The following is a 27,658-nucleotide window of genomic DNA, read 5'->3' on the forward strand; positions in this document are numbered from 1 at the left end:
TGATTTTCGTGTAAGAATGCCAAAGATGTGTCCTATTGTTTGATTGCTTCCGTTTACCGCAATTTTGCAGTGACTTGAGTGTTGAATTTCTGAACACCGAAGGAATGCCACACGATGGGTTGAGGATGGAGAATGAAGTTAGACTACTTTTGAGATTCAATCTCACATTTTTAACGCCTCAAGCTAACCCAAGTATAAAGATGTCATGGCTCTCAAGCCTTTCAAAAGAAAAATTCTAAGTCTAATACTGAGTTAAATTAAACAATGTTCTTCAAAGAATTAAATTTATTGTGATATATTTAAATTATTTTGAAATATAAACTTCATTATCTATTTATTCCATTAATATAAGATTAGTTTGCTCGACACTGCTCTACGTGAGGTTACCTACAAAATATCTAAGCTTAACCATAAGCTTATCCACGAGTTTGTAATATTTAAAAGAAAATTATTATAAATTTTATGCCCAGGGCCCAAGTTATACCATTGATAGTGAAATATTGAAAAAAAGAAAAACTTTAAGGAAAATAATGGTCTGGCCCCAATCCACAGTGTCCACAATGGACTGCCACGATTATGTACCCATTGTATATAAGCTGCGTTAAAATTTCATGGGAAAAAATCTTTTACGCTTATTTTATTGAATATATGTCAAAAAAAATTCTGTCAATCATTGGAAATTAAGCAAGATAATACAAATTTTGACTCTGACTCACTTGAAAAAAAAATCTCTTAAATCAATGACTTTTGTCCATTCCAATGTCAATTATATCCCAAAATTTATACCAAATTGAACAGAAAATCAACCAAATTGTGGAAGATAAATAGATAAGTAGGGTAGAGGAAAAAAAGTAGCCAAATGCCTGACAAAATATTATTACAAACCATCCAATAGGGATATTTCTATTGATTCGATATTTGTTTACTTTATTTCGCTATCATATTGGACTCCATAATTAACTTTTATTGCTCGAACTCCATGGAGGAAGCAATCGCTTCAATTATTCTTATATTTCAAAATTTGTGTCCTCTAGGGATCAATTTTTTCAAAAAAGTATTTTATTTTATGAATCAAAATATTTCCGTAAAATGACGTCAGGGGAGATCTGAGCACATTTAGCCAGGGGTAGAAGAATTAGCCAGTGGGGTTTTCTATATTCCCATAAAATGTACATTTGGCAAAGTATTATTCAATAAAAGTAGGGACACGTCTCCATATTCCCTGAAATATTTATATTTTATAAGTCTGATCCTGTTATCCTACAATTTTGAATAATTTTATTGATCAAAGAGAGAGCAGTTTATATAAGCGACTTCTTTTTCAACTTGTCACCGTCCTAGAGCTTAAACAGTAAGAGATATTAACTTCCGGTCTTCGGTTTTTTTTCTTCCCCTCCCCATCCCCTCCATATCCTCAAAAACTATGTTTTTCTTATTTATTTCGGAAACGGTTTCTACGAATTCTTATATTTTTGGATATGTTTAAGAGGGGGTCCAGGCGAACATTTCGTCCACACATACCTATGACCTAAAAAAAATCGCTATTTATAATTTTCGAAACTCAAAGTTTAACTGGTCTTGAGATCAGTAATTAATCGGTTAAATATTCGAGAAAAAATTATCTTTCTCATAATTAAACTTTATGTTTGTCTATTATATCGATTATATCTTTATCGATTTTTGATTTTGAAATTGTTTTGTGATTTATGAAGCAATTCTATCTCTAGTAGATCAGTAAGCACCAAAAGATCATGCAAAAAAAAACTAATTCACGGAGAGCACTATTCTCGTGAGTTCGAGCATTCCGAAAATCTGGAACACTTTGCCATCTTTTTTATAAAATGGATATAAAATTCTAATTTTAGTTTTACAGTTTTTCTGAGTTACTAGTTCAGACCAAGTAATATAAGTTTGACCTTGTTCCTGGGGTGGAATGGTAACTTTGTGATACTATCGAATCGACAGTATCGATAAACCTACAGTAGGTGTCATAAGTTTGTTACGTCTTGTATGTTGAAGAAACTAGGTGGGAAAAAAGATAGAAAAAATTACTTTTTAAAAATTTTCTTTTTGCAAATTGGTTGCCTGTAATCCGTAGATCTTATTAATGTATTTTATAAATAATAATTAATCTTATTTTATATGAAAAATAATTGTTTGCCAAAAGTTGATAATTTTTAATTCGTCAAAAGTTTGTCACGTCAATTGGAAAAGTACCTCAAAAAGATGAAATAATTAACTAACTTCTTTTAATCCGATTATATTTTCAAGTTATATCATTTAATAAGCTAATAGTACATTTGCACATTTTTAAAATTTTCAATGGTCAATATATGCATATAAATAAAATGATAAGTAATAAGAAATAAAATGGTTTTTTGTTAATTTAAAATTTAGGTTAAAATGGCATGTTACAAGAAGTTAAAAGAAGAGATATTGTCCAAAAATACTGCCGCAATGAATTTGCGTCGTGTGCGTCAGAAATTTTCTGTATTGGATGGAAAATCCCTGCAGAATGTACATAAAATCGACAAAATTTATAGTGATTAAACATAAGTACATGTGGAAAACGCTACTGGCTAGACCCAGGGTTTTGATTCTGAAGGTTGATAACTGCATTATAAGTATCTCTGATAGTGACCGCATGATAAATGTTCCAAAAATTCAAAGTCACTTGGTTACCGAAGGGATACAGGACACTTTTGTTGCAAAAATTAAGCTGAAATTGAAAAAATGGCAAGAATGGTTGAGTGACTCCCGGGATTTCATAGGTAGGAAAGACTAATTTGGTTAAAATGTTGTATTTCTACTCAAAACGCGTTAAAAAAGATAATTTACAACATTTTAACCAAATTAGTCTTTCCTACCCATGAAATCCCGGGAGTCACTCAACCATTCTTGTCATTTTTTTTTCAATTTCAGCTTAATTTTTGTAACAAAAGTGTCCTGTAACCCTTCGGTAACCAAGTGATTTTGAATTTTTGGAACAGATATCATGGGGTCACTATCAGAGATACTTATAATGCAGTTATCAACCTTCAGAATCAAAACCCTGGGTCTAGCCAGTAGCGTTTTCCACATGTACTTATGTTTAATCACTATAAATTTTGTCGATTTTATGTACATTCTGCAGGGATTTTCCATCCAATACAGAAAATTTCTGACGCACACGACGCAGATTCATTGCGGCAGTATTTTTGGACAATATCTCTTCTTTTAACTTCTTGTAACATGCCATTTTAACCTAAATTTTAAATTAACAAAAAACCATTTTATTTCTTATTACTTATCATTTTATTTATATGCATATATTGACCATTGAAAATTTTAAAAATGTGCAAATGTACTATTTGCTTATTAAATGATATAACTTGAAAATATAACTGGATTAAAAGAAGTTAGTTAATTATTTCATCTTTTTGAGGTACTTTTCCAATTGACGTAACAAACTTTTGACGAATTAAAAATTATCAACTTTTGGCAAACAATTATTTTTCATATAAAATAAGATTAATTATTATTTATAAAATACATTAATAAGATCTACGGATTACAGGCAACCAATTTGCAAAAAGAAAATTTTTAAAAAGTAATTTTTTCTATCTTTTTTCCCACCTAGTTTCTTCAACATACAAGACGTAACAAACTTATGACACCTACTGTATATGTGTTATATTAGGTGATTATCGACTTTTTACGCATTGTCGGACCATTTAACCCTTTAAGGACGATTGGAACACCGGTGTCCCATAAAGAAAATAATTTTTCCTGACTACCTAAAGTTATTTTCTTCTTATGTCTGTACATAATTGTAAAGTAGAAAGTTGAAGGAATCTAGAATATTTTTTGCAAGCCTCTAGCTATTTGCTAAGTTGTATATATTTAATTCCAATTTTTATAAAGCAAAACCCTTTTGGCAATAAAAACTAGAATACTCATACGTAATATTTTTCATTAAAGCGAAAAATATTATTCAATGGTATTGTCAGAAAAATTACTTAAATTTTCGGGCTATTTTTGTCCCTATCGTTCATAGAAGCACAAAATACACCGAATAAGACTCTGTTGGACTTTCCAAGGTTAGATGTAAGACTTATCATTGATTATATTTCTCAGTTTAATTTTTATTGTTGATTTTCAGTACGTAAAAAGTGCCTCGTCGTTGAATGGTTAATGTGGCATTGCTGAAAGAATGTGACTGTTGATAATATCTATTTCAGCTACAAAAAATAAAAAAGCGTTTAAATTTTTCAGAATCGACAGTCGATACTATCGAAAATAATTTATCATGTAACCCCTGGTTTAATAAAGTGAATTAAGAGGTATTTTTCACTTTTAAATAATTATCTACTCCTTTTTAGAGTGGTATTTCTGGACAAGGTTCTTTTCGGGACATAATATGGGTATTTCTAAACACATCAAAAATCCTATAAATATTTGTTTTCTTATTATTCTATATGAAATTTTAAGCTCTTTACGTATCAGACTAACATAAAACTTTTGAAATTTTATTTAATTTAAAGAGTGAAATATGCGTGAATTGTGAGTATCACATTCCACTTTTTACAAAACTTTCAGTGTGGTCAATTTTGCAGATGTCAACACAAACAGTGCTGAGTTTTTTTCGATTTAAGTCACTTTACAAGTGAAATTTAACCAAAATTTTTATGAAAGAATGAAGTTTAGACCTTCTACTTAAAGGTAAATAGTCAGGCTCAGTGATATTTATTTTTTTAATAGTGATTTTTGTCTGTCCCGAAACACATCATTCTTACTTTTTTACGTTTTTTGCTATTTTGAATAAAAAATTATGCATTTTTCAACATTTTTCTGTAAGAATTTTATGCCCAACGCACAATAACTTTTGTTTTGTAAACATGTTATTGACATTTCCATGAGAGTGAGTGAGATCTAGATCTAGTCATCTCGCTCACTCTCATTGAAAATTTTGAAAACATATTTACAAACAAACGTTATTGTGCGCTGGGCATTATGACTAACGCACAAAAACTTTTATTTGTAATCATTTTTTCAAACTTGTCCATGAGAGTGAGCGATATGACTAGATCTAGATTTAATTCACTCTCACTGAAATTCCAAAAACATGTTTACAAAACAAAAGTTATTGTGCGTTGAGCATTATTCTGGATAGAATAATAAACATAAATATTTGTATCAACAAGGAAAAAATAATTTGAGAAGTCATTAGGCTGTTTGAAATTTGAAAGGACTAAAAAGTGTCCCGAAATACCACACGTTACCCTATAGGATGATAAAACATATTACGAATCAAAGCTAATAGTTCAAACCTGTTTTGAACAATACTTTACGCAATAAGTTCTAAATCAGCAATCTGAAAAAAATACTTTTTTTTTTAAAAATATACGTAAAATGCTAAGAAAACGCAAGCACGATGCTTTTCCCCATGAATTAGATTGATTAATATAATAACTTTACAAATTTAGATAAATATTGCACAGTATCTTTTAGGCCTTTTAGGTATAGCATTTTAGTCACGATTACGAGTATAACGCAAAGCTGGGAGGTTTTAAAAAGCATTCTTTTGGCATTGCTAAGATACTTGGGAATATTATTTCACAACTTTTACAGAAATTTTAGCATTATGTTGGTAAAAATAAAATTATTAAAATAGACAAAATATGAACCATTTTGTGTTTTTAAAGTTTATTAAAATCTCAAAATTTTAAAAATTGTATTGAAATCTTGTAATTTTAGGTGAGTAGTATATTTATCACAATAATTTCACATTTATATTTTCCCATTTATTTACTTAACTAATCATATAATCGTAAAATCGGTTGCGTATGAATGAATACATTTCTTGACCGAAAGCTCAAAGCATCAGTTCATGGTCTTTGGACCCATACATAGAGTCCTGTAAGGTAGTGTCTTACTAAGCACGTGCTCGATAATTGATTTTTTTTCATTAGAATGACTGAAGGACTTGACGAGGCTGCACTTGGAATGTCTCGCTCTTTGATGACACTGCAAGGAGATTAAATGAGGACAGATTGACTGAGGTTGAAGGACTATGCGTCCTCCAATTTTATCCTTTCAGGAGAAAGAAATATAAATCTGGAACACAACAATCCTATTGACAGCAATTCACGCAGATTTAAAAATACCCTCAGCTAAAAATAGGGGGGAACTGAAGAACAATTAAATGTTATAGTTTGCCTTATAAAGGAAGATTGAGTAAACAAATTATTATTCAGGGTAGACACCTCCCTTCCTACATTTATTAAATATTTATCAGTCTGATGCAAAGATTTTTTTATTACAAATTTCACAAATTTTCTGGTCTCATCTATCGAAAATCTCTAAATACGATCAAAAGGTATTTGTTCCAGCCTTGTGGAATGCTCAAACTCGTTGCTAAGACGTCTTGTTAGGAGTTGCCTGACATACATTTTTAAGAGTACCAGGTGACGTTATAAATATTAGCTTTTATAGAGTTCTATAATATTTAGATGACAGCAGTCAAACATAGGAAGAAGTCAAACGTCATCCTTCTCGTATCGGTTTTTAATTGTTATTTTTGGTTTTAATAATAATAATAGTAATTCCGGCACAACATTTCATGAAGGAACTAGGCCTTCCCGCAAGGAGATTTTTAGACAAGCATTATTATTTTGTCTTATACGGAATGAGGTCAGTCCCATGCCCGTGTGAAATCAAGTGTAGTGAAGCTCACTGGATGCAATCCGAATACCTTTAACGCCAGAAAAATTCTTGGTGACCTAAAGGGGACTTAGATTTTAATTACCCGAATTCGCATTGGAAGGGGATTTCGATTTTAATTACCCGAATATCTGATAGTTTTTTTTTTTGAATAATGCAATACTTCTAATTTCATCGTGCTATCATTAGGAAGTCCTTAGCGCTGAGACTCTCATACCCTGTGTCATACAAGACCTTTCAAATAAATTCAAAATTTAATATCTGGCTTTAAAAAATAAAAAAAACTTCAATAAACGGATCCATAAGGATCAGTGACTAAAAATTTCTAATATCAACAATGGATTATATTAGTACATAAGGGAGATCGGGGCAGAATTAGCCACGTATAGTATTAGACAGTGGTATCTTATAGTTTGCCTGCGAAGGAATATTGAGGAAACCACTCTTTATTCTAGATATATAGGGGAAGGTTTTGAAGGTTCGTATTAAAAAAGGAGTCCATGGTTTAAGATGTTTTTACTGAATGTCACACACACCACACATACCACACACATTATATCACTATATCAAAAAAAATCTCTTACTTATTGGGTTCATAATTCTGCCTCACAAAATTCCTGAAAGTCCTTGGATTTTCCTCTACAGGAAAATGAAAATGTAGCGACATTTTTTACGAAGGTGCCCTGGTTAACTCAGCTTCGTACCATTTTTTCCCACCTCTGTAGGCCTCATTTTCCTCAAAAACATTACACCGGACACAAAAATTTGAGCATCACTACTTAGATGGAACTTTCATCTACTTGTTTTCAGCATTTGTAGGAGATATCACGCAATAAAAATCAATTTTAAGCTATTTTTCTAACATATGTTTTTTTACACTCGGAAAACCATTTTTCCCTGCATTCTGACACTGAGTTAAAAGCTTGGTTATGTATGATTCTCTCATAATCACACATAATGTAATCCTCAGATTTTCTCTAACACCTTTAATTGGTCTTACAGAACATATTTCGGACGTAACTGATTTCAAAAATGACCAGCCACCTATTTAAAGTAAAATGTAGGAAGTTCCACTTTAAAATAAGAAAAATTGACTGAAAAATACTCAAAATACATCGAAGAGGCAATTAAAGAATCACATCTACCATAAGCACTCTAGTTTCATTACTGCACAAATCAGAAAGTAGTAATCACACCTATTGTTTTTTCTCTAACGTCTCGAATCTGTCTTACAGAACATTTTTTGAACATCAGTGATTCTTAAAATTACCAGTGATTAATTTAAAGTAAAATGTGAAAACTTCCGCTTGAAAACAAAGCAAATTGGATGAAAAATTCTCAAAACGCACCGCATCGGCAATGAAAAAATCACACCTACCATAAGCAGATTCAGACTTAATGTTTAATTTGACAGAAGTGAAAAAAATATCTGATGAAGCCTCATTTTGATAGGGAAGTGCGTGTCTTCCTTCGAGATTTTAGTGAAAATTGTTTAATATCCCGAATTTCTTGTGAATTTATTCAGTGGAATCTCTTATGAGTCAAATATCCCGAGCGGCGTGCACAGTGTGGCCCAAGACAGTGAGGAATTCTCAAATTCGGTGGTTAGTAATTTGGCAGATGTTGTTACGAAGCTACAAAATTCAATTTTCCTAAGCAGCAAGGGTGGTAATTTTTATGAATTTTCCTCCACCCACAAAAACGACCCCCTTCAAGCAAAAGATTTTCATGGTAAACATTAACCATAATAAACCCTCTATAACTTGGAATAGTTGCTTTTTCGAAAAGACACTTGAAGTGTGCAAAAATGCATAAAATATTACACATCAGAATTATGATTTTAGGCTCATTTTTTATTTTTGCCTTTTGGACCCAGGAAAAAAGGCCTAGGTTTCCAAGTTTGTCAGGAAATGTGAGATGTAGGACTAGCTTTTAGATTATATGTCCATGGATGAAATTTATTTAGTAACTTGGAAAAAAATCAACTTTTACGAAGCTGCAACATTACGAAGGTGCAAAACCTTCCCCTAGTTCCCTTCATTCATTGAAATATTTATCAGCCTCATACAAACATTTTTTGTACAAATTGTACGCAATGAAAAATTTCATTTGCTGGCTAATCTACCCCGGTCTCCCCTATATTGCTTACTGTTTCTCTTTCTTTTTGCAGTTCAAGCAATAAAATAATAATAAAATAATGAATGCAAGAAAAATGAAATTCACGACATTTTCTGATCCTTGTGCAATATTTTCCACAAGTCAATTTAAATCGAATAATGTTTGAACGTTGAAGTTGTGATTGATTTTGAGGGTATTCTGTGGATATTATAACGCCTGCCACTGCCTTTTCTTGCCATGTTAATTGGTGTGTTGTGTGGAAGAAACCTCAAGAGTTAGTTAATATGCTGTCGATTCCACATAAAAGCCTCAATCCCGCAAAATGCCCTTCTATGTGTCATGCAAATGAGTCCTTTTGATGGGGTCCAAAAGGGTCAATAACGACACGCATCTCAACAAAAGTCTTTCCATCTGCTGAGATATTCCCTGCTAAAAGCAAAATGGGGATGAGAATGTAAAATTTATTGTGTGGCAAGTGTTGGTTCTTTCGGTGCTTTTTGGAGCTTATGATTCAATTTCTGGTCACCCGAAGGAAATTTAATTTTCCGCATTTTCTTCATTCATCCTGGTGTTTCGCGTGTAAATTTTTCTCGCGAAATTTGTCGACGGAAAACTCTCGTCAATTTTCCACCGAATAACTCTCCAAAGATAAAATTCCACTCTAAATGCACATAGAAATATAAGAATCTTCAACGCTCTTACCAATTTTTGCTTTCAAATTTTGATTAATCCCAATACTTACTATCCTGTCAGTTTGACCTCGTTATTTCCTTAAAATCGCAACATCTTCACCTTAAAGATTATATTATCGCGTCCTTCGCCTTGTCCTTCGCGTGTTCTGTTTAAGGTTTTTGCTTTATGATAAAAAAAAAACAACCTTATGTTACTTCTGATCACTACATAATTCATTGCAAAAACCAGAATTATTCTTCCTAATTAATTGTAATAACGATAAGTTTTCAAAATACTTTTACTTATGTGAAAAAAATTCTGAGTTTAATTTCTAGCTTTTCTTTATTCTTTAGTAAGGTTATCTTAATATGCACTGCGTCTAAATACGAAAAACCTGTGCGAGTAAAAAGTTAAAAAAGTTGTTCAAGTTCAAGGATTAAAAGGGGTGGCAAAACGTTCGAAACTTTGCGAGCTGCTCGAAGTCCCGAAAAATAGCTTTGGCTTACATTATTTTTTGCAAATTGGGGAGGGGAAAAAGAAATAGATTAGTTTCGAAAAAAATCCATTTTAGAAGGATCATCGAAGATCGAAAGTGGGTATCTCTTACCGCTTAAATTTTATATAGGTCATGAAACTCAAGTAGTGGAAAAAGCAGTATTTTTAAAATAGAGCTATTACTGTTACTTTCCCGATTTATTGCTGATTGTGACCGATGCAGTCAGGTTTGGTATTAAATAACCTTAAAAAATCCAAACTTAACCGTATCGTTTGGAAAATAGCCCCTTCTTCAGAGTGATTAAACTTTGACCTTTAATAATTCGAGATGGAGATTTTTACTGTGAAAGGTCGAAGGACGATCTTAGCTGGACTACCCAAACCAATTTTGAGAGAAGTCAAAAAACATGTTTTTGGAGGGGTTGGAATGGGTAGGAGTTAATTTAGGTAAGTTAGTTCTCTGTGGGGAGGGGAAGACCGAAATCACCGATGACCGCAAGTCGATATTTCTTGCCGTTTGGAAGTCAGGATGATGAGAATTTGAAAAAAATTAATTGTGGAGACTCCTCTTTCATGGAGTTCGAGCAGTTAAAAATTCTTTAGAGAACCTTTATTGATATCTTTTTTCTATATTATCGTATTATTCGAAATTTGTTTGCTGTTTGAAACTCATAAAATGAATTTTCTATTAAACTCTGTTTCCTAAAATTATGAAGTAATTATTAAACAGTGATATCAAGATTAAAAATAGTAACACCACAAATTTTAAGTTCTTAAATTAAACATATAATATTTCAATTTATTTCAATTTCAAATTAAATTTATTAAAATTAACTGCTTTCGAACCTTGGCTCTCGATGCAAACCATACATATAGACAAACGCTAAATCAGATAGCAATGTATAATTATTTCAACAAAAATCTTTTTTTCATTCAAATAATTGAGTATTTTTATAATCCAGAAAAATACGTAAATCGTGATTTTTTTAGATTCTAAACAAAAGAGGTTGTAGTGCTTTTCGCATAAATAAACATTCTGTACTATTTTTGGCATTTTGTACCATTTCGTATTGATTTAGTAACAAACTAAACGGATTCATAAATTACTTGAAGAGCACCCTAAATCTGAAAATTGATAAAGAAGTACGCATTTTTTATGTACCGAAATACCTATCAAGACATTTTCTGTTATGTATTTTTTGTTTTAATAAATTAGTAATTTTTTGATTGTCATTTGATTTTTTGCTTTTGATTAATGGTTTCTAAAAGTTTGACTTTCTACTTTAAATCAGTCTTAAATAGTATTTCAATTTTAAAAACCTACAGAACGAATAAATTGATATCATTGTCATTTAGAGTAAATTAAGCTAATTAAAAACCTGCTCCAAATGGAAATTTCTCGCTACTCCAAATGGAAACGTCATTGTTTTCATGATAAATACAGTACTATATATTACTATATTTATATATTTTCTATACCAGAGTTTCATTATTTAGTTAATTTTGCTCCAAATACAGCGAATATCCATTCAAATTTACAAATTTTAATTTGTTAATTTCTCAGAAAAATTAAAAGTGTACCTTTTCACCATCGAATTTTTCATCAATCGACCACGTTTTATAATGAAAAACACAATAAAGTGACTGTTGTTTATTCATTTTGTTCAACATTTATGTCATATTTCTGGCTAATTTTATTTAAATTAAGTGCTAATCTTCATTGTCAACGGTACGTGAAGTTTTCAAATGAAATAATTACCTATTTCGTGAAGAAAAAGGGTTTTCTCAAAATCTAATACATCACTCAATAAATTCCGGGACCTAAAACTCATAATTTTTGCAAAATTTGATTTTAATTTATTAACACAAGTTGTTTCAGGATTGATTGAATTCACGGTTTATTAATGGATCACAGTTCGAATTTATTAGACTAGATAAGCTAAACTTCGGCTGTGACATAGTTCTCTGACCGAAAAGTAATGCTATGCATACGAAATTATTTTGAATCCGTTTTGAAAATATAAAATCTTGCTCTACTAGAACCTCTGTCGCGTTATTGGTTTAGGCCAATATTAAGTCACTTTGCAAAACTTCATATTAATTTCTGTCTCGTGCGCATTTGCTTTTGGAAAATAAGGATTCATAAGATATATAACATAACATACAGTAGCATATAACCCCTTAATTTACCACAAAATATTCTCTTTTGGAGATTTTCACTGTATAGTTTTCGAAAATTTGCGGGTGAATCTCGGAAATTTTCTGTGGTAACATTTCAAATGGAATGATGACCAATGCGGTCAGCAAAATTCCTACAAAATTCATTTTCAGGTGGGATGGGGAATAGCAGGAAAATGTACTTGAAATTAATTCACATCATCATTAATATCTAGTCCATTAACTTTTCGTCTATGTTTATGAACTTTTCTCTTAAAGAAAGGTTTGAATCAATGACTCAATTGAGAGAGATTTTCTGGGTATAATTTCGAAGAAATTCAGAAGAATTTTTTCTTCAAGTAAGAAAATAAAAGTCTCATGAACAAATATTCAATATGAAATTAAAAGTTTGAAATTAATGTCGAATTTTTTACTCTTTCAAATTCTTGCTGATTCATGTAATTAGCGGAATATTATACTCCCTTTTTTCATTCCGCTTTAATAGCTTCATCATCAACTTTGGGAAGTGGAAGAGTGACTAAATGAGGGTGATTGCGAGGAATAAGCCGTTCTTAAAACCATTTTGGTGACACTTTTGGAAGGGGCTGGAGATGAGGAACCTCCTGGACGCCCTGTGACGTCCGAAATGGTATCCTTCTGGCCTTTGGTCATTCTGCTGGCCTCGTGGACAATGGGTCAGATACAACTTACACAGAGGAATAATCATGCAAACATCTCTGATCTGTTGGACAATCTGCTCCGTGGGTACGACAATAGTGTTCGACCAGACTTTGGAGGTTTGTCACTTGCTCACTAAAATATTACGGAATATTAATTTAGTATTGATATTTTATGAATTATTAAGGATATTACAAAACATACCAGAAAGGTTATATTAGATCTTAATCGTCTGTGTAATATTTATTGTTTGTCTAAAAAAAATGTTTAATTTTACAATTTTGAAGATAAATTTGATCAAATCAATTCAATACCCTCTTTCTAGAAATCTAAGAAAATATTTACATTTACTTCTACACCTTTTTCCAAAGGGATTTTTTTTACTGATGTAGAACAACCCTGAATAAAGTGTTTTAAACCCAGACAAAAATTCTCAGGGTGCGTCTTTTGATTTTTTTCAAAGACAGCAAATTTTTTCCACAAATACTCTTGCAGATGTTGAATAGGCAAACAGCTGGGAAATCAGCATTTTAATCTCAATGAAGAAATACATATCACAGACCTAATGCGAAGCTTGTCTCGATTTGTGTTTGTTCAGCAATACCTTTAACCCATGGGCGTACCCAGCAAGGGGCAGGGGGGGCAGTTGCCCCCCCCCTAGAAGCGTCAAAAAAATTCAAAAACAAGCGAAAAGTAAAAAAATATATACTTATTCAACAAAAAATTTAGTTTGACCAGTAAAAAAATCCAAATCTTTCCAAAAATGGGCCTAATTTTTCAATTCATAAAGATAGAAAATTTCATGAAAATTCTATTGCTTTTAAAGTTATAAATTTAGTCACTTCTCAAATTTGATGTTTTACTGCTCATTTGTAGAGGGTCAATACAAAAATGAACTTATAAAAACTCAAAAACTATTAAAAGCCCAATGGGGGGGGGGCAGGACAAGGCTCTTGTCCGTACTGTATTACATTTAAGAATAAAAAAATGTAAAAATGGGCAAATATTTCGTAACTATTTTTGCTTTCTTTTTCTAACGTAATTTTAGTAATAAATTCTTTAAGTAATGTATTTTACGAAAAGAAGGAAGTTGTCACGTAATCTTTTTCACATATTTAAGGTTATATTTAAGAATTTATAACGAAAGCCTAAAAATCCACAGAGAAAGTGAAAATATAGTGTTAGAATATGTTTTAGAAAAGTCGTGCTTGAGTCTTCTAAAAATCGTATTTTTTTGGCACTTACGGTTCACCATATGAGAAGAAAGCAAGTTTCTTAAAATGATTCTACCGAATCTATTATTTTTAATAATCTTCTTATTGGGCTATGCACATTGGGAGGTGTTTTCGTCAAAAATTGCATTTTTGACAGAATTGTGACGTTTCCACCTAGAGAAATTCAGAAAATTTCCTTCTAAAAAGCATTTGCTTTTTTGAAAATTATTCCCAATGTGTAGAGGCCTTAAGAAATCTTAAAAACTTGTCGTGATGGACCTCTAATTTCCTCGGGGGATATGTTTGAAAAAGAAGCACCAATGACTCAGGAAGTTTATTTGAAGCCATCAAATGGAGCAGTCAGACGTAAAATTTAAGAATGTGTAATTAAAGCTGAGGTCGTATATTGACTTTGAACTTTGATCTGTTGAGGGGCTATGCGGGTCAAAAAGGCTGAAAGTAGCATATTTTCTAACTTTTTTTCTCAACATAATAAAAATTTTATTAAATTCAAGCTCCTAGGCATATAAAATCATAACATTTAAACTATTTTTTTCACATTTTTATTAAAAAATAAATAAAAATTCGGCCGTTAGGACCTGATTGTCGGAAACGTTTATTGAAAAGCTTTCGTTAGTAACGATTACATATATAGAGTAGATTCATCTGACCCTCAAAATTGTTTTTTTCCTTCCTTCAGATGAGTTAAACGCGTACTTATGAACTTGAGGACTTTCGAAATAAAGATTAAATTAGGTTTTTGGAGAAATTTAATACATAAATATGATTTTCGGCGTAATTTTGTTTCGCCTTGCAAAAAAATTGTTATCAAAGCAACAAAAAATCCATGGTTCAAGTTAGTGTAACTCATAGTCTAACGGCGTTATCACACTTGCACATTAAAATTTTAATGTGATTCACATTAATTGTCGCTTGTAAGCGTCCAAATATGTTATTTGTGTCTTTGAGTCACTTAATATTTGGTTTTTTTTCTATTTATTGATAAAGAAGTGGACTTGGCCTGCAAAAAAAATTTTAAATTCACCTAAAGCATAAATATTTTTCATATTAAAAAATTAAAGAGAAAATCACATTAATTTTTCGCATTAATGCTATAAATCAATTTATATCAAAAGGACCAAGTCTAACTTTTTATCAACAAATAGATCAAATTTTGAATATAAAATGATTCAAACACACAAATTACACATTTGGACTCTCACCAGCGACAATTAATGTGAATCATATTAAAATTTTAATGTGCAAGTGTGATAACACAGTCATAGGAAATAATTTGTTTTTTTTGACGTTAGATTAATCCACACTGAGTCATCGTGACTTCTAAAAGTTTTTTTTTCAAAAGGACGTTTCCAAAAATTAGGTGCCAAGTTCCAAGGAGTAAAGGTTAAATAAAAATTTAAAAGAAATGCAGTTCAAATGTTTTATTTATACATACTTAAGTGCTTTAATTGAAATAATTTAATTACGTTGACAAAAATGAAAAAAAACGTGCTGTTATTAGGCTGCGTGATCCATGTAACCCTTTAAGGGTTTACGTAGGTGAAACTGACCAAAAAAAGCACATTTTTCTCTAATATTAGGTGAGATTCTTAACAATCTCACCTACTATAATCCTAACAAAATTTCATGTCCTCCGATCGCGCTCAAACTTGGCCAAAATGTGTTTCGCCACTTCCTGATCACGAATATATGGGGGGCTAAGTTACGTTCCCGGCCGGCCGGCCGGCCGGCCGGCCGTTTGTAAACTGAACGATGTACAAAATGGCAGAAATAATTTAGTACATCAAAATAAGTATTAAAAAAAAGAAATAATTTCAAACACCTTTCGACATAACCCAAAAAACATGATTTGTGAGAACCAAAACCCAACTGTGAGAACCACTAATGTTCTCTATACACTAGAGAAATTTATGTCCATCTTGAAGAGCTTTTTCTACACAAGCATAGGAAATTTGCTTCAATATGGTCATAAATTTCTCTAGTGTGTAGAGGCCATAACTCACCGATGAATTAAAAATATTCCGACTAGGTACTCAAAGAGCCGAAGAAAAGTTTTCGTTTTAGTTTACCGATAACTCATCAGTCCTTAATGGTCTCTACACACTAGAGAAATTTATGTCCATATTGAAGCATATTCCCTATGCTTGTGTAGGAAAACTCTTCAATATGGACATAAATTTCTCTAGTATGATGAGGCCATAAAAGGTTAATGATGCAGATATTGTATGAGAGAGGTCTTCTCGGATATTCCAAGTTGCCTCTCACCCAAACCACTGGCCACGGGAAACACTGTGATTTAGAAAATCGTTATAGATTCGCAAAATTACAAATTATCGAGAAATAATGGGATTAGCGAAAGCTGGCGACCACCGAACTTGGGGTAGCACCGAATACTGATTTTTATTTCTAAACGGGTTAATCTTGAACTATGGCGATTATTTGTTCAGTGAACACACAGACACAGAAAAATAAAAACTTTTAAAGCACAACTATTATATCTACATTCAGAAAAATAAACGAGTAATACTTACTCAAATCGATGTTGAAGTAATTCTTTTTCGTTGTGATTTTCTATTAACTATATTTTAGAGTTAATTTTACATTTATTTAGGTGTAATATTCGGAAGAGTTGTTTTAACTTTTTTGTCCGAAAATTTACATGACAAAAGAGTGTAAATAACTCTTTTTAAGATTGAAAATAACTCGTTGTAAGAGTTAAAATAACTCTTTTAAAGAGTAAAAAAAATTTTTAGAGTTAAAATAGCTTTTTCAAATTGGATAGATTTTGTAATTTTATTTTTTTATTTTATTATTTTCTATATCAATATTTTATTGACCTCAAGTTCCCTATGTTCCGAGCGAAATATCACATATGATTCACGCACATGTCTTCATGAAACACTGGTAGGCATATTTTTTTTCGATTTCAAAAGTATATATTTTCTCCTATTGGCTATAATTCTATCTTAAGTGCTAACATGGTTTGTAGGCATATTTCTAGTTGATGTTCCATATGAACTTTGCTACACGAAAATTTTCTTGACTGAAGTATATTTTTAAAAGGAAAACACTTAACTCTTTCCGGACCGCAGCATATGCTGCAAGCCAATTTCACAATTTTTAATCAAAAATATCTAAGCTCAAGAATTAATTGAGGTCCTACAAAAAATATCTTACATTTGGACATCCTTATAGTTTGTAATCATCCACAAGAATCGGATTTTTATCTGTTCTGAATAATTAAAAAACATTGTTTTTCATAGAATATGCATATGCTTCTTTGGGTACTACAGTCCCAAAAGAGACGAAAGAGTTAAGCATATACTTCAGTCAAGGTGGAATTTTACATCGTAAAAGAGCAATAATTACATCGATATCTGACGAATTAATTCAACTCGCACGAAGAGTTGTGTCAACTATATTTGCTTAATTTTACAATGGAAAAGAGTAACAATTGCATTGGTATTTTTCGAGTTAATTCAACTCGGCGATAGAGTTGTTTCAACTCTACAGTATTTTTTTTAATGTATGAATCCATACGGGTCTCGTCATCTGAAGTCTAATGTCTAATTAAAAACTCGCAGTGTTCTATTCTAACCCGTGTTTGGTGGTTCCCTGGTTTACCCTATTTCTCTCTCTCTATCTATAGGGTAATCTGGGGTAAAATGCGCCAAATGGATATTTTAACAAGTCTTTTAAACATCTGAAAGATTTCTGATCACAACATTCTTATTGAAAATTTATCGCTCTATAATTTTACCTTAAACCCCTTAGACTCATTAGACCATTCTCCGTAATCACGAAGCAAAATATGCTCTTTAAGTCATATTCTAATAGTTGTTCTTGTGAAAATTCATATTATTTTGATTCGCCACAATACTGACTTTTCCAAATGAAAAAATATCCAGTTGACGGCATTTTAATAGGAAATTTGTTCCTTTACAACTTTCTATTAGTTACTATCTTTCTTGTTAACGAAAAATATTCTCTTCAAGTCATTTTCCAAATACTGTTTTCGGGAAGAAAAGTCTCTTAATCTGTTTAGAAAAAGCTTCAAAGTCGAACCAGTGATCGTTTTATCTCGGAAGTTGGAATCGACGCTACGACGGCGATGGCTGCATGAGAGGGGGACACAATGATGATAATGAAATGAATAAATTCAAATTGAAATTTAAAAAAAAATGGACTGAGGAAATATTATTTATTGTAGATTTTTTTCACGTTTACACCGTGTATTTTTTACTCCGAGGATTTTTTTTGATAAAAGAATTTCAAAGAGAAAAATCAGCAGAAAATCCCTAAAACTAAAACTTCCATCCCTTAGGGACTATATTTCCCAGGAAATCATCGCATTTCAGTAGATTTTCTGAGAAAGGATTTCACGCTGGTTTATTCGTCCGTTCATCGGACCAGCTGTACTTCTGTTTTAGACCCAGCTTTAAAGGTCAATCAGTTAAAGAAAGCGACATAGGAGAGGACTTTCGGGGACTCCCATAAATCGACCTGAGGACTAAGGAATGACAAAAAAGATTTGTTAGACAAATCTGGTTCCCTAGATCCAAATTCATCTTATTTTTAAGGTCAACTACTATATTGCTAACCTAGGGTAAGTGTGCTAAATTTCGGCATAGTTACATGCAAGCTCTAAAGTCTCAAGTTGGAAATGTAATTATTTTTAATATAAATTGAATTTATTTGTTACCTTTTTATATGGAAGGAGTGTTTCTTAGAACATTGTAGACAGTGTATCGTCTTTATTTTTTCTAAAATCATTTTTTATACTTTTTAAAATGAATAAAAATATAGACATTACATTGGTGGCCTATTTCGGCCACCTTCATTTTCATAGTTCCTTGCCCTTCCGAAATTCTTCCAATGTCTCTTTCAGATCATCTTACTCGCCGAAGTGACATTTTTTGTTATTCTTTTGCATTATATAATCTGTAGAGTATGCAAAAACTAAAACTTCATTCAAATTCGAGAAACAAAAATGTGGCCGAAATTGCAAGCTGGCCGGAATTTAGCACACTTACCCTATACATTTAAGAATAGGAAACGGTGTATAATTAAACTCAAAAGTTTAAGGAAAAGTCAAAAAAAAACTAGGAATTACATGAATTCGAGCACAACTCCCCGAGCTTCTCTTATTCCTTCTGGAGTCAATTGATTCCCAGAAGGTCATTTTTATTCAGAACCGCATCTTAATTTTTATTTATTTCAACAATTTAAACAATTTCTTGCAAAATGTTGTTCGTTTGGATTTTTTATGCTTTTCTGTCTCTTGTACATTTAAAAAAAATAAAAAATTCAATTTTTTCCTTGTTTATTTTACTCATCCTACCTATATACTTGACTTACGCTTTTCTAAACTTTAGCACCTCCGACAGGAAAGTGGTTCCGACATTAATCCTAAATACATGTTTTCTTCCATTTCTTAAATGCATCTCGCGGGTAGAAAATCCCTTTGGGAAATATGTCAGTGTGCAGAAAAAAAATGTTATAAGAGGAAAATTGATTTGCACTCAAAAGTGATCTTGGCCTCTTTCCCATTCCATCGGAACCCTTTTGGAAGTGAGGGACTTGCAAGAGAGGATTGTTTGTGTCAATATGCACGTGTTTTGAGCAATAATTATGACATATTTTGCAGGGAGGCCGGCTGTAATTGAAGTTGACATTATGGTGAGGAGCATGGGACCAATATCCGAAGTGGACATGGTGAGTGACATGGGTTTAGTTGTGGATTCGTTGGTTTAAAAGTAATTTCAATATTTTGTGCAATAGACCTACTCGATGGATTGCTACTTTAGGCAATCCTGGGTGGACCGTAGGCTGGCATTTCACGCAGCCCAGGATACCCTGGCACTCAGTATATCGATGTTAGCTAGAATCTGGAAACCAGATACGTACTTCTACAACGGAAAACAGAGCTACTTACACACCATTACAACTCCAAATAAGTTCGTGAGACTTCATCAGGATGGTCGGGTCCTGTATTCTAGTCGGTGAGTTTTAAATTTATTGATTTGCATCCACATCTCTCTGTATACTTTATCAATTATTCGAAATATTTATTCTTTTATTTGGCGTCAATTGGCAATTTGCATGTGGGAGTACTGTTGGTGGTTGCCAACTTTTGTGCTTCCCATCAAAATCAGATACAAAATCCGTAGTATTGCCATTTAATTTGCTTATGTAAATATTTTCTTTTTTTCCAGAATTGAATGATTTTATTAGTTGATTGAGATACGAAACAATACCTAATATAATTTTAAATGTTTGTTTATGTGACAGAATTGATATTGTACTTGAGCCACAAATCACTATTATTATGTATCATCGACGGTCTGTTTAATAAACTTGATAAATGTGTAATTTACTATAAACATTGTCCTGTGATATAATATCTACTAACAAAAATAGTCACAAATATGATACAAATAATCCAAATTGTCAATTTTTGTGTTCGTATAGACTTAATATTGTTAGTTGAAGAATTTATTACAGATTTAAATATTTCGATTGTTTACGAATTTCTTAGGCAAACTTTCTCTAAAAGATCCTTTATGCTTCAATCATTTCAACAACATTTTTCTCTGCTTTCCTTCTACTTTTACCAACTGTTTGCTTAACCCAATGAGATCAATCGTTGACGCTGAAATGTTACGAAATTGAAGATGTTTTCCCTCCTTTTATCACCTCATTTTACACCTCCATCCACAAAATCACAAGGAAACCACCCTTCTTAGGAAGATATTTTCGTGTTATCGAGCATAAAGGGAGCGCGAAAGCACTTTGTAGCACCAGGTCAATGTTGGTCAGGAAAGTGACAAAACTGAGAGAAAGTTAAGTGGGAAGGCTAAAGACTTTACGATATGCTTGAAAATATTTTTGACATTTTTGGTTTTATCTCTGACATCTCCATCAAAAATTGGTGTCACTGTAAAATGTTGGATAGTGACTATTTAAGTTGATTTTCCACTGTAAAGGGCACTCAATGGGTCAAAGAGCACTCCCTCTATGATGCAAGTGTCCCGGGTTCGAATCCCCTTTAGGTCACCAGGAATTTTTCTGGCGTTCAAGGTGTTCGGATTGCATCCTGTGAGCTTCACTGCACTTGATTCCACGGGCATGGGACTGACAACCTCATTCCGTACAAGAAAAAATAATAATGCATGCTTAGAATGTTGTGCCAGCATTATTATTATTATTATTATTATTCCACTGTAAATTTAGGAAATGTTGCATAGCTCGTATAGGGAAGTGTTTTAGGCTTTCTGGCTCCAAATATTTCAGAATTATAATATATTCCTTTAATGAATCTGACCTAATATTTTTCAGAAAATATGTGGCTTAGGGACTAGCTTAATTGAAAGTGTTTCTGAACAGACTTCTGTTGACTTGGTACGTAAAGAATTATTGTGTTTGTGCACAGAAAGACGTGACAAACAGAGCCAGTGATACTCAACTCCATAATTATCCAAAACTACTCCGAAAAAAAAGTTTTGTCAAATTAACAAGACAAGTTTGTCAAAAGGATGTTCTTCTATACAGAATATGGAAAAGTTTTGTCAAATCGGCGGCCAACTGGATTTTGTTAAAAATTTGTCAAAAGGGTGTTTTCCCATATAAAATGCGTGAAAAAGTTTTGTCAAATTGGTAAATAACATCCTTTTGGTAAAATTTGAACAAAATCCATTTGTTCGTTTAACAAAACTTTTTTTCAGAGTAGCTATTAAAATATATTGTCACTATGCCAGATTTATTAAAAGAATATGGAAAAATATGGAATGTTTGAAGACAGTTTGGAGTCTGAAAGTCTTCTCCTAATATTATATTTCACCTTTGGGCAATGGCTGTACGATGTACAGTGAGTGTCAATAGTTTGTTGCCTAATGGATGTTTGAGAAATCAAGTGAAAAAAATGATAGAAAAAAATACTTTTCCAAATTTTTCTTTTTGCAGATGAGTTCCTTGTAATCCGTAGATATTATTTATAGTTTTCAAAAAAATAATTAATTTTATTTCATATCAAAAATAATTGTTTTCCAAAAGTTGGTCATTTTTGAAAAATCAAAAGTTTGTTGCCTCACTAAAAAAACTAATTCAAAATGGTGAAAACGTGCAACCAACTTTATGTAAACCGGTTACATTTTGAGCTTATGTCATTTGATAGGCAAACGGTGGATTTGTACATTTTTAAGGCTGTCAATGGTAAATATATAGGTGTAAGAGTGATGATAAATAACAAGAAATAATCAGTTTTTTGATAATTCATAATTTAGGTTATAATGGAAAATTACAAAAAGTTGAAAGGTGGGATATTGTCCAGAGATACTGCTGGAAGGAATCGGCGTCGCTTAATTGCCAAATTTTATGGAAATTCATGAAAAGTTATACATAAAATGGTCAAATATTATAGTTATGAGGCACGAGTACATCTGAAAAACGCTACTGGTAGACCCAGGGTTTCGACTCAAAAAGTCGATAACCGCATTCTAGGTATCTCTGATAGTAACCCCATGATATTTGCTTCAAAAATTCAGAGTCGGCTGGTTACAGAAGGCATACAGGCTTCAAAACCAACCGCAATTTAATGAAAGTCGTAAGAATAATTACTTGGTTTGCAGGTTTCCATTGGTAAACAAAACCAATCTGGTTAAAAGGTTGTAAATTCACTTGGAGCATGCTAAAAACGTAAAAATACAACCTCTTACGCAGTTTGGTTTTGCTTACCAATGGAATCTTGCGAGCCAAGTACCTATTCTTATATTTTCTTTCACTTTGAGTTTGATTTTCGAAGCATTTGAAGCCTGTATGTCTTCTGTAACCAGCCGACTTTGAATTTTTGAAGCAAACATCATGGGGTTACTATCAGAGATACCTAGAATGTGGTTATCGACTTTCTAAGTCGAAACCCTGGGTCTACCAGTAGCGTTTTTCAGATGTACTCGTGCCTCATAACTATAATATTTGACTATTTTATGTATAACTTTTCATGAATTTCGATAAAATTTGGCAATTAAGCGACGCCGATTCCTTCCAGCAGTATCTCTGGACAATATCCCATCTTTCAACTTTTTGTAATTTGCCATTATGACCTAAATTATGAATTATCAAAAAACTGATTATTTCTTGTTATTTATCATCACTCTTACACCTATATATTTACCATTGACAGCCTTAAAAATGTACAAATCCACCGTTTGCCTATCAAATGACATAAGCTCAAAATGTAACCGGTTTACATAAAGTTGGTTGCACGTTTTCACCATTTTGAATTAGTTTTTTTAGTGAGGCAACAAACTTTTGATTTTTCAAAAATGACCAACTTTTGGAAAACAATTATTTTTGATATGAAATAAAATTAATTATTTTTTTGAAAACTATAAATAATATCTACGGATTACAAGGAACTCAACTGCAAAAAGAAAAATTTGGAAAAGTATTTTTTTCTATCATTTTTTTCACTTGATTTCTCAAACATCTATTAGGCAACAAACTATTGACACTCACTGTACATTGAAGCTAATGAAGATGATGAAAAGGTACTTAATTGTCTGGAACACTAAAACTGAGTTAGGATAATTTGTTAAAAGTCGGACAATTCTAAAAGTCGGACACACCAAAAGTCGGACTATTAATTTAAGTTGTTTCCTAAGTGTCCGCGTTTATAAAAATCCAGAATTTATAAAATTCTTTAAATTTAAATTTTCAAAGTGTGATATATCGAAAAAATTTGACGGATTTTTAAATATGACAGCATTTAAGGTCTACTCAACGAGCTCTACAATACATTACTAATAAATAAGATTAAGATTTGTCTATGGGTCGGCTTAAACCTTTATCGGTTCCGCTGCATCCAGGTCACTCATTTGGGCCCCCATTATGCACTCTGAATTATTCCATTCTATCTTAACCCCTAAGGCGGTCCTCCAGCTCCATATCTCGGATTCTGTATGCCTGAGGTATACACACAATGCCGTTTCTATATTGCGGCAGATCAGCCTTGGTTGGATCAGTTGCAGTGAATGTGTATATGTATCGACGGATCTCTTTATGTCGAACTCGTTTCTGTGCCAGCCTCTCTTGTTTAGGCGGTTCATTGTCAATGAATTAGGCATTACTTTGTTATCCATTCACTGGACTAATTCGATGTGGCTGCTGAAAAACCTGTAGCTGCCGAGCTTCGAACCCGAGACCTCACAGTCATAGAGCCACTACCCTACCAACTGATCCACTGATGCTCTTTACTAATACATAGCACAATTTGTTATAAAAAGTTTTCGATAAAAACTGAAAAAAAAAACGGTTTTAACTCATTTGCATCTATTACATATAATATTAAAAGCAATTAAGATGATTTTGAATAATTTATTTAAGGGGTTACGTGGATCACTCTCAGACTAAAAAAAGAGCATATTTCCTTTATATCTCTTTTCAACATAATAAAAAATATATATTTTTAATTTGGTCTCTTAAGCATATAAAGATAAAACATTTTAACTATTATTTTCTGAAATTTTCATTTCAAAATTTTAAAACTTCGGTCGTTAGGATGTGTTTTTTGAACACGGTTTTTGAGAAAATATACATACTTTTCGGTGGACAAGATTTATCGGAGCATATTCATATGACGTCAAAAAACTTAATATTATCTGTTAGCTGATCAGTTAAACTTGTTGAAAGGTTGAAAGGTCAAGTTTTTCTATTTTGATCACAGCTTATTTTACAAGAGAAAACGCGATGTAAAGTATGCCGAAAATTAGTTTTTGTATAAAATCCTGCCAATAAACCAATTTTCATTTAAAAAAAAAATGTAGCGTTGAAGTAAAAGTTTAACACACCAGCTGACAGGAAATGGTTTTTGATGTCAGATGAATTTTGTAAAATCTTGTCCATCGAAAAGCATGTTTAAAAAAAAAAGTTCGCTGAAAATTAAGTCCAAAGTGCTGAATTTTTAAGATTTCCTAATGAAAATTTCAGATATTGTACTTTTATGTGCTTAGAAACTTAGGGTAAAGTAATATAATTTGGAATTAGTGTTACAAGTTGGACATTTCGCCGGTACAAGTTGGACATGGCTTTTTCCTTGATAAATACAGTACAAAATTTGCTTTTAAGCACAAGGAACCAAATCATAAAACTAAAGCATTAAAAATATACAAACAAAAATGAAGTACTAAATTTATCAAAACAAAAAGCCCTGTCCAAATTGTACCATAGTCCAACTTGTACCACTTTACCCTAAATAAAAATAATCATTCATTATGTTTAAAAAAATTTCTGAAAAATTTCTGTTTAAAAAAATTTGAAGAAAATGTGGTGTTTTCAAGTCTTTTTTACCCACGTAGTCCCTTAAGAGCAATTAATGCCTAGTGCACAATAACTTTTCTTTGTAAACATGTTTTGAAAATTGCCTATGAGAGTGAGCGAGATATCTAGATTTAGGTTTCATTCACTCTCATTGAATTCTTAAAAACATGTTTACAAAACAAATGTCGTTGTGCGCTGGGCATAATATGCGAATTGCTGCCTGGAAATGATTTTTTGTAGCTTCAATGATTGTTATTTCTTTGCGAAAAGTAATGCAAAGCTTGCTCACGAAGTTACTCACACAAGATTTGAGATCGTATCGATTTTGATAATATTTTCCTTAATCTTTCCTTCTAATTTAAATTCTGGGAAGCAAACTCTTTTCCAATATAGTCACACTATATAAACAATAGTTGTTTGTGAGGTTTTAATGTAAAGAATTTAAAATCAGTGACTGTTAAGCTATGCACTTGATAGATAATCGACCGCGCATCACTAATTGATTAAATTTCTAAATAATTTATTTCTGTACGATATAAACTTACTTTTGTTTTTTCTTCTTTTTTGCCTAATTAAATTAAATAAAAATTTCAGTTCAATATACAAATCATCTTTTCCCACTAATTATCTTAAATTATTCCATCAAATAGTGTTCAGATGATTAAGGGGAAATACGTCATATGAGATTTCCTCGGTACTTCCGCAATTTAAATACAAAAAAACCTGCTATTATCTGTATACCAATTTTAATCATAATATCTCCCCTCGATACATTGATTTTATATTCGCCTAACTAATTTAATTTATTTTGCATATAATCTAAAATTCTATCGATTGCAATATAGTATGTCCTAACACCGACAACGAGTTTATCGAATAAAAGAAGTGAGATAACTTGACAGCCGAGTAAATCACGGACCATCGCAGCAAAATAAAGCAATTTGGCTGAAGGGGATGCCAAAGTCAATGTCGGATGGTCGTTTCTTCCACCCACGTGTCCATTTCGTTCATCCATTGCATTCCTCAATTTGAGTCACGTTCCCTCAATTTGTTGAAGTGGGACGTCTTCGCATTTTTCTTCTGTATTTGGTCGCTACGTAAAGCCACGGGATTCAATTCACGTTTTTAATAGTTCACTATTCGTCGCTTCTTTTTTGCATGTGCATTAATATAATTCCTTCCATGATTCACCATGGCTCACTGACGACAGAATTAACACTAAGGAACCGAATGAGATAAAAGAAGTAAGGATGTCAGGAGTGGATGTGGGTGATGCACACTCATTGTCAGATAGTTCACAGATAAGTAATTCTAAAAAGAAATGTTAGTAAAAGTTTGTAAGAACAAGTTTAATTTTAAATGAAAATGGGAAAATAACAAAAACCATTGTTGAAAGATATATTTTATTTGTTTTAGTACTTTAATAAATTTTAACATATCATACAATTAATGAAAGAAGAAAGTTTTGCCTTATCTTAATTTTAATATAAAAAAACAATAACTAATACGGGGCGACGGGCGCTATCAAACACGTCTATTAAGGTCTTGTCTTTAAGGACGAGATGGTCAAAAATTGGGGGTCAGAAAAATTTTTTTTCTGACTTTTTAATGCAAAACACAACTTTAGAAGGCCGTAGGAAGAATTTGACTTTTGGGTCACCGGTGACCCAATCGTCCTTAAAAAGGGTTAACGGTCATTGAATTTAAATTCTTTAAATCATTTTATTGCAAATAATATTTGTTTGTATAGTGTAACTATATTAGAAATGAATTTCCCTCACAGAACTCAAATTAATAAAAAGGGTGAAGAAAAATATCATTAAAATCGAGGTGATGTCAAACTTCCCGTGCTTCACTTTAAGCAAAAATTTAGCATGATTATCCGTGAAGCGAGAAAATAACGAACACAGCGAGTGATGTATTTTGCTATAGTTTACCAATGAGTTAATGAATGAACTTTAAGCAATGAAATTCAGTATTCCCTCACTTCAAAATATTACATAAGTATGACTTCAATTTAGTACTTAACTTTACCGACTTCAAACCCTCAGGGGAATGTACTGCAACAGACTGAACGAGACAGGTGTTCAAACACCAATCTAAGGTGTGTACTGCTCAATTGAACGTGATCGATTTGTCCACTGGCACCTGTTTAAGATTTCAATTGGGTATTGGTACTTCCCTCATATCTCACACCATCATTACAACTAAAACTAATGGTAATTGCATTGGTCAACTTTAACTTGACAAATGGCATGGAAAATTCGTGTCTCTCTAATGTTCACAAA

General features: G+C 32.1%; 1 protein-coding gene across 1 annotated transcript in view; it reads left to right on the plus strand.

Moving 5' to 3' along the window:
- LOC129804103 (gamma-aminobutyric acid receptor alpha-like) overlaps nucleotides 1-27,658 on the plus strand; it is a 54,097-nt gene that overhangs the window by 13,209 nt on the left and 13,230 nt on the right. Inside the window, exons 2-4 of the mRNA XM_055851175.1 lie at nucleotides 12,650-12,941; nucleotides 19,705-19,772; nucleotides 19,839-20,059. Of these exons, the coding sequence (XP_055707150.1) occupies nucleotides 12,791-12,941; nucleotides 19,705-19,772; nucleotides 19,839-20,059 (440 nt within the window). The 5' untranslated portion in view covers nucleotides 12,650-12,790. The remainder of the gene's footprint in view (nucleotides 1-12,649; nucleotides 12,942-19,704; nucleotides 19,773-19,838; nucleotides 20,060-27,658) is intronic.

This window comes from Phlebotomus papatasi, chromosome 2 (assembly GCF_024763615.1).
Source record: "Phlebotomus papatasi isolate M1 chromosome 2, Ppap_2.1, whole genome shotgun sequence".
Taxonomy (NCBI): Eukaryota; Metazoa; Arthropoda; class Insecta; order Diptera; family Psychodidae; genus Phlebotomus; species Phlebotomus papatasi.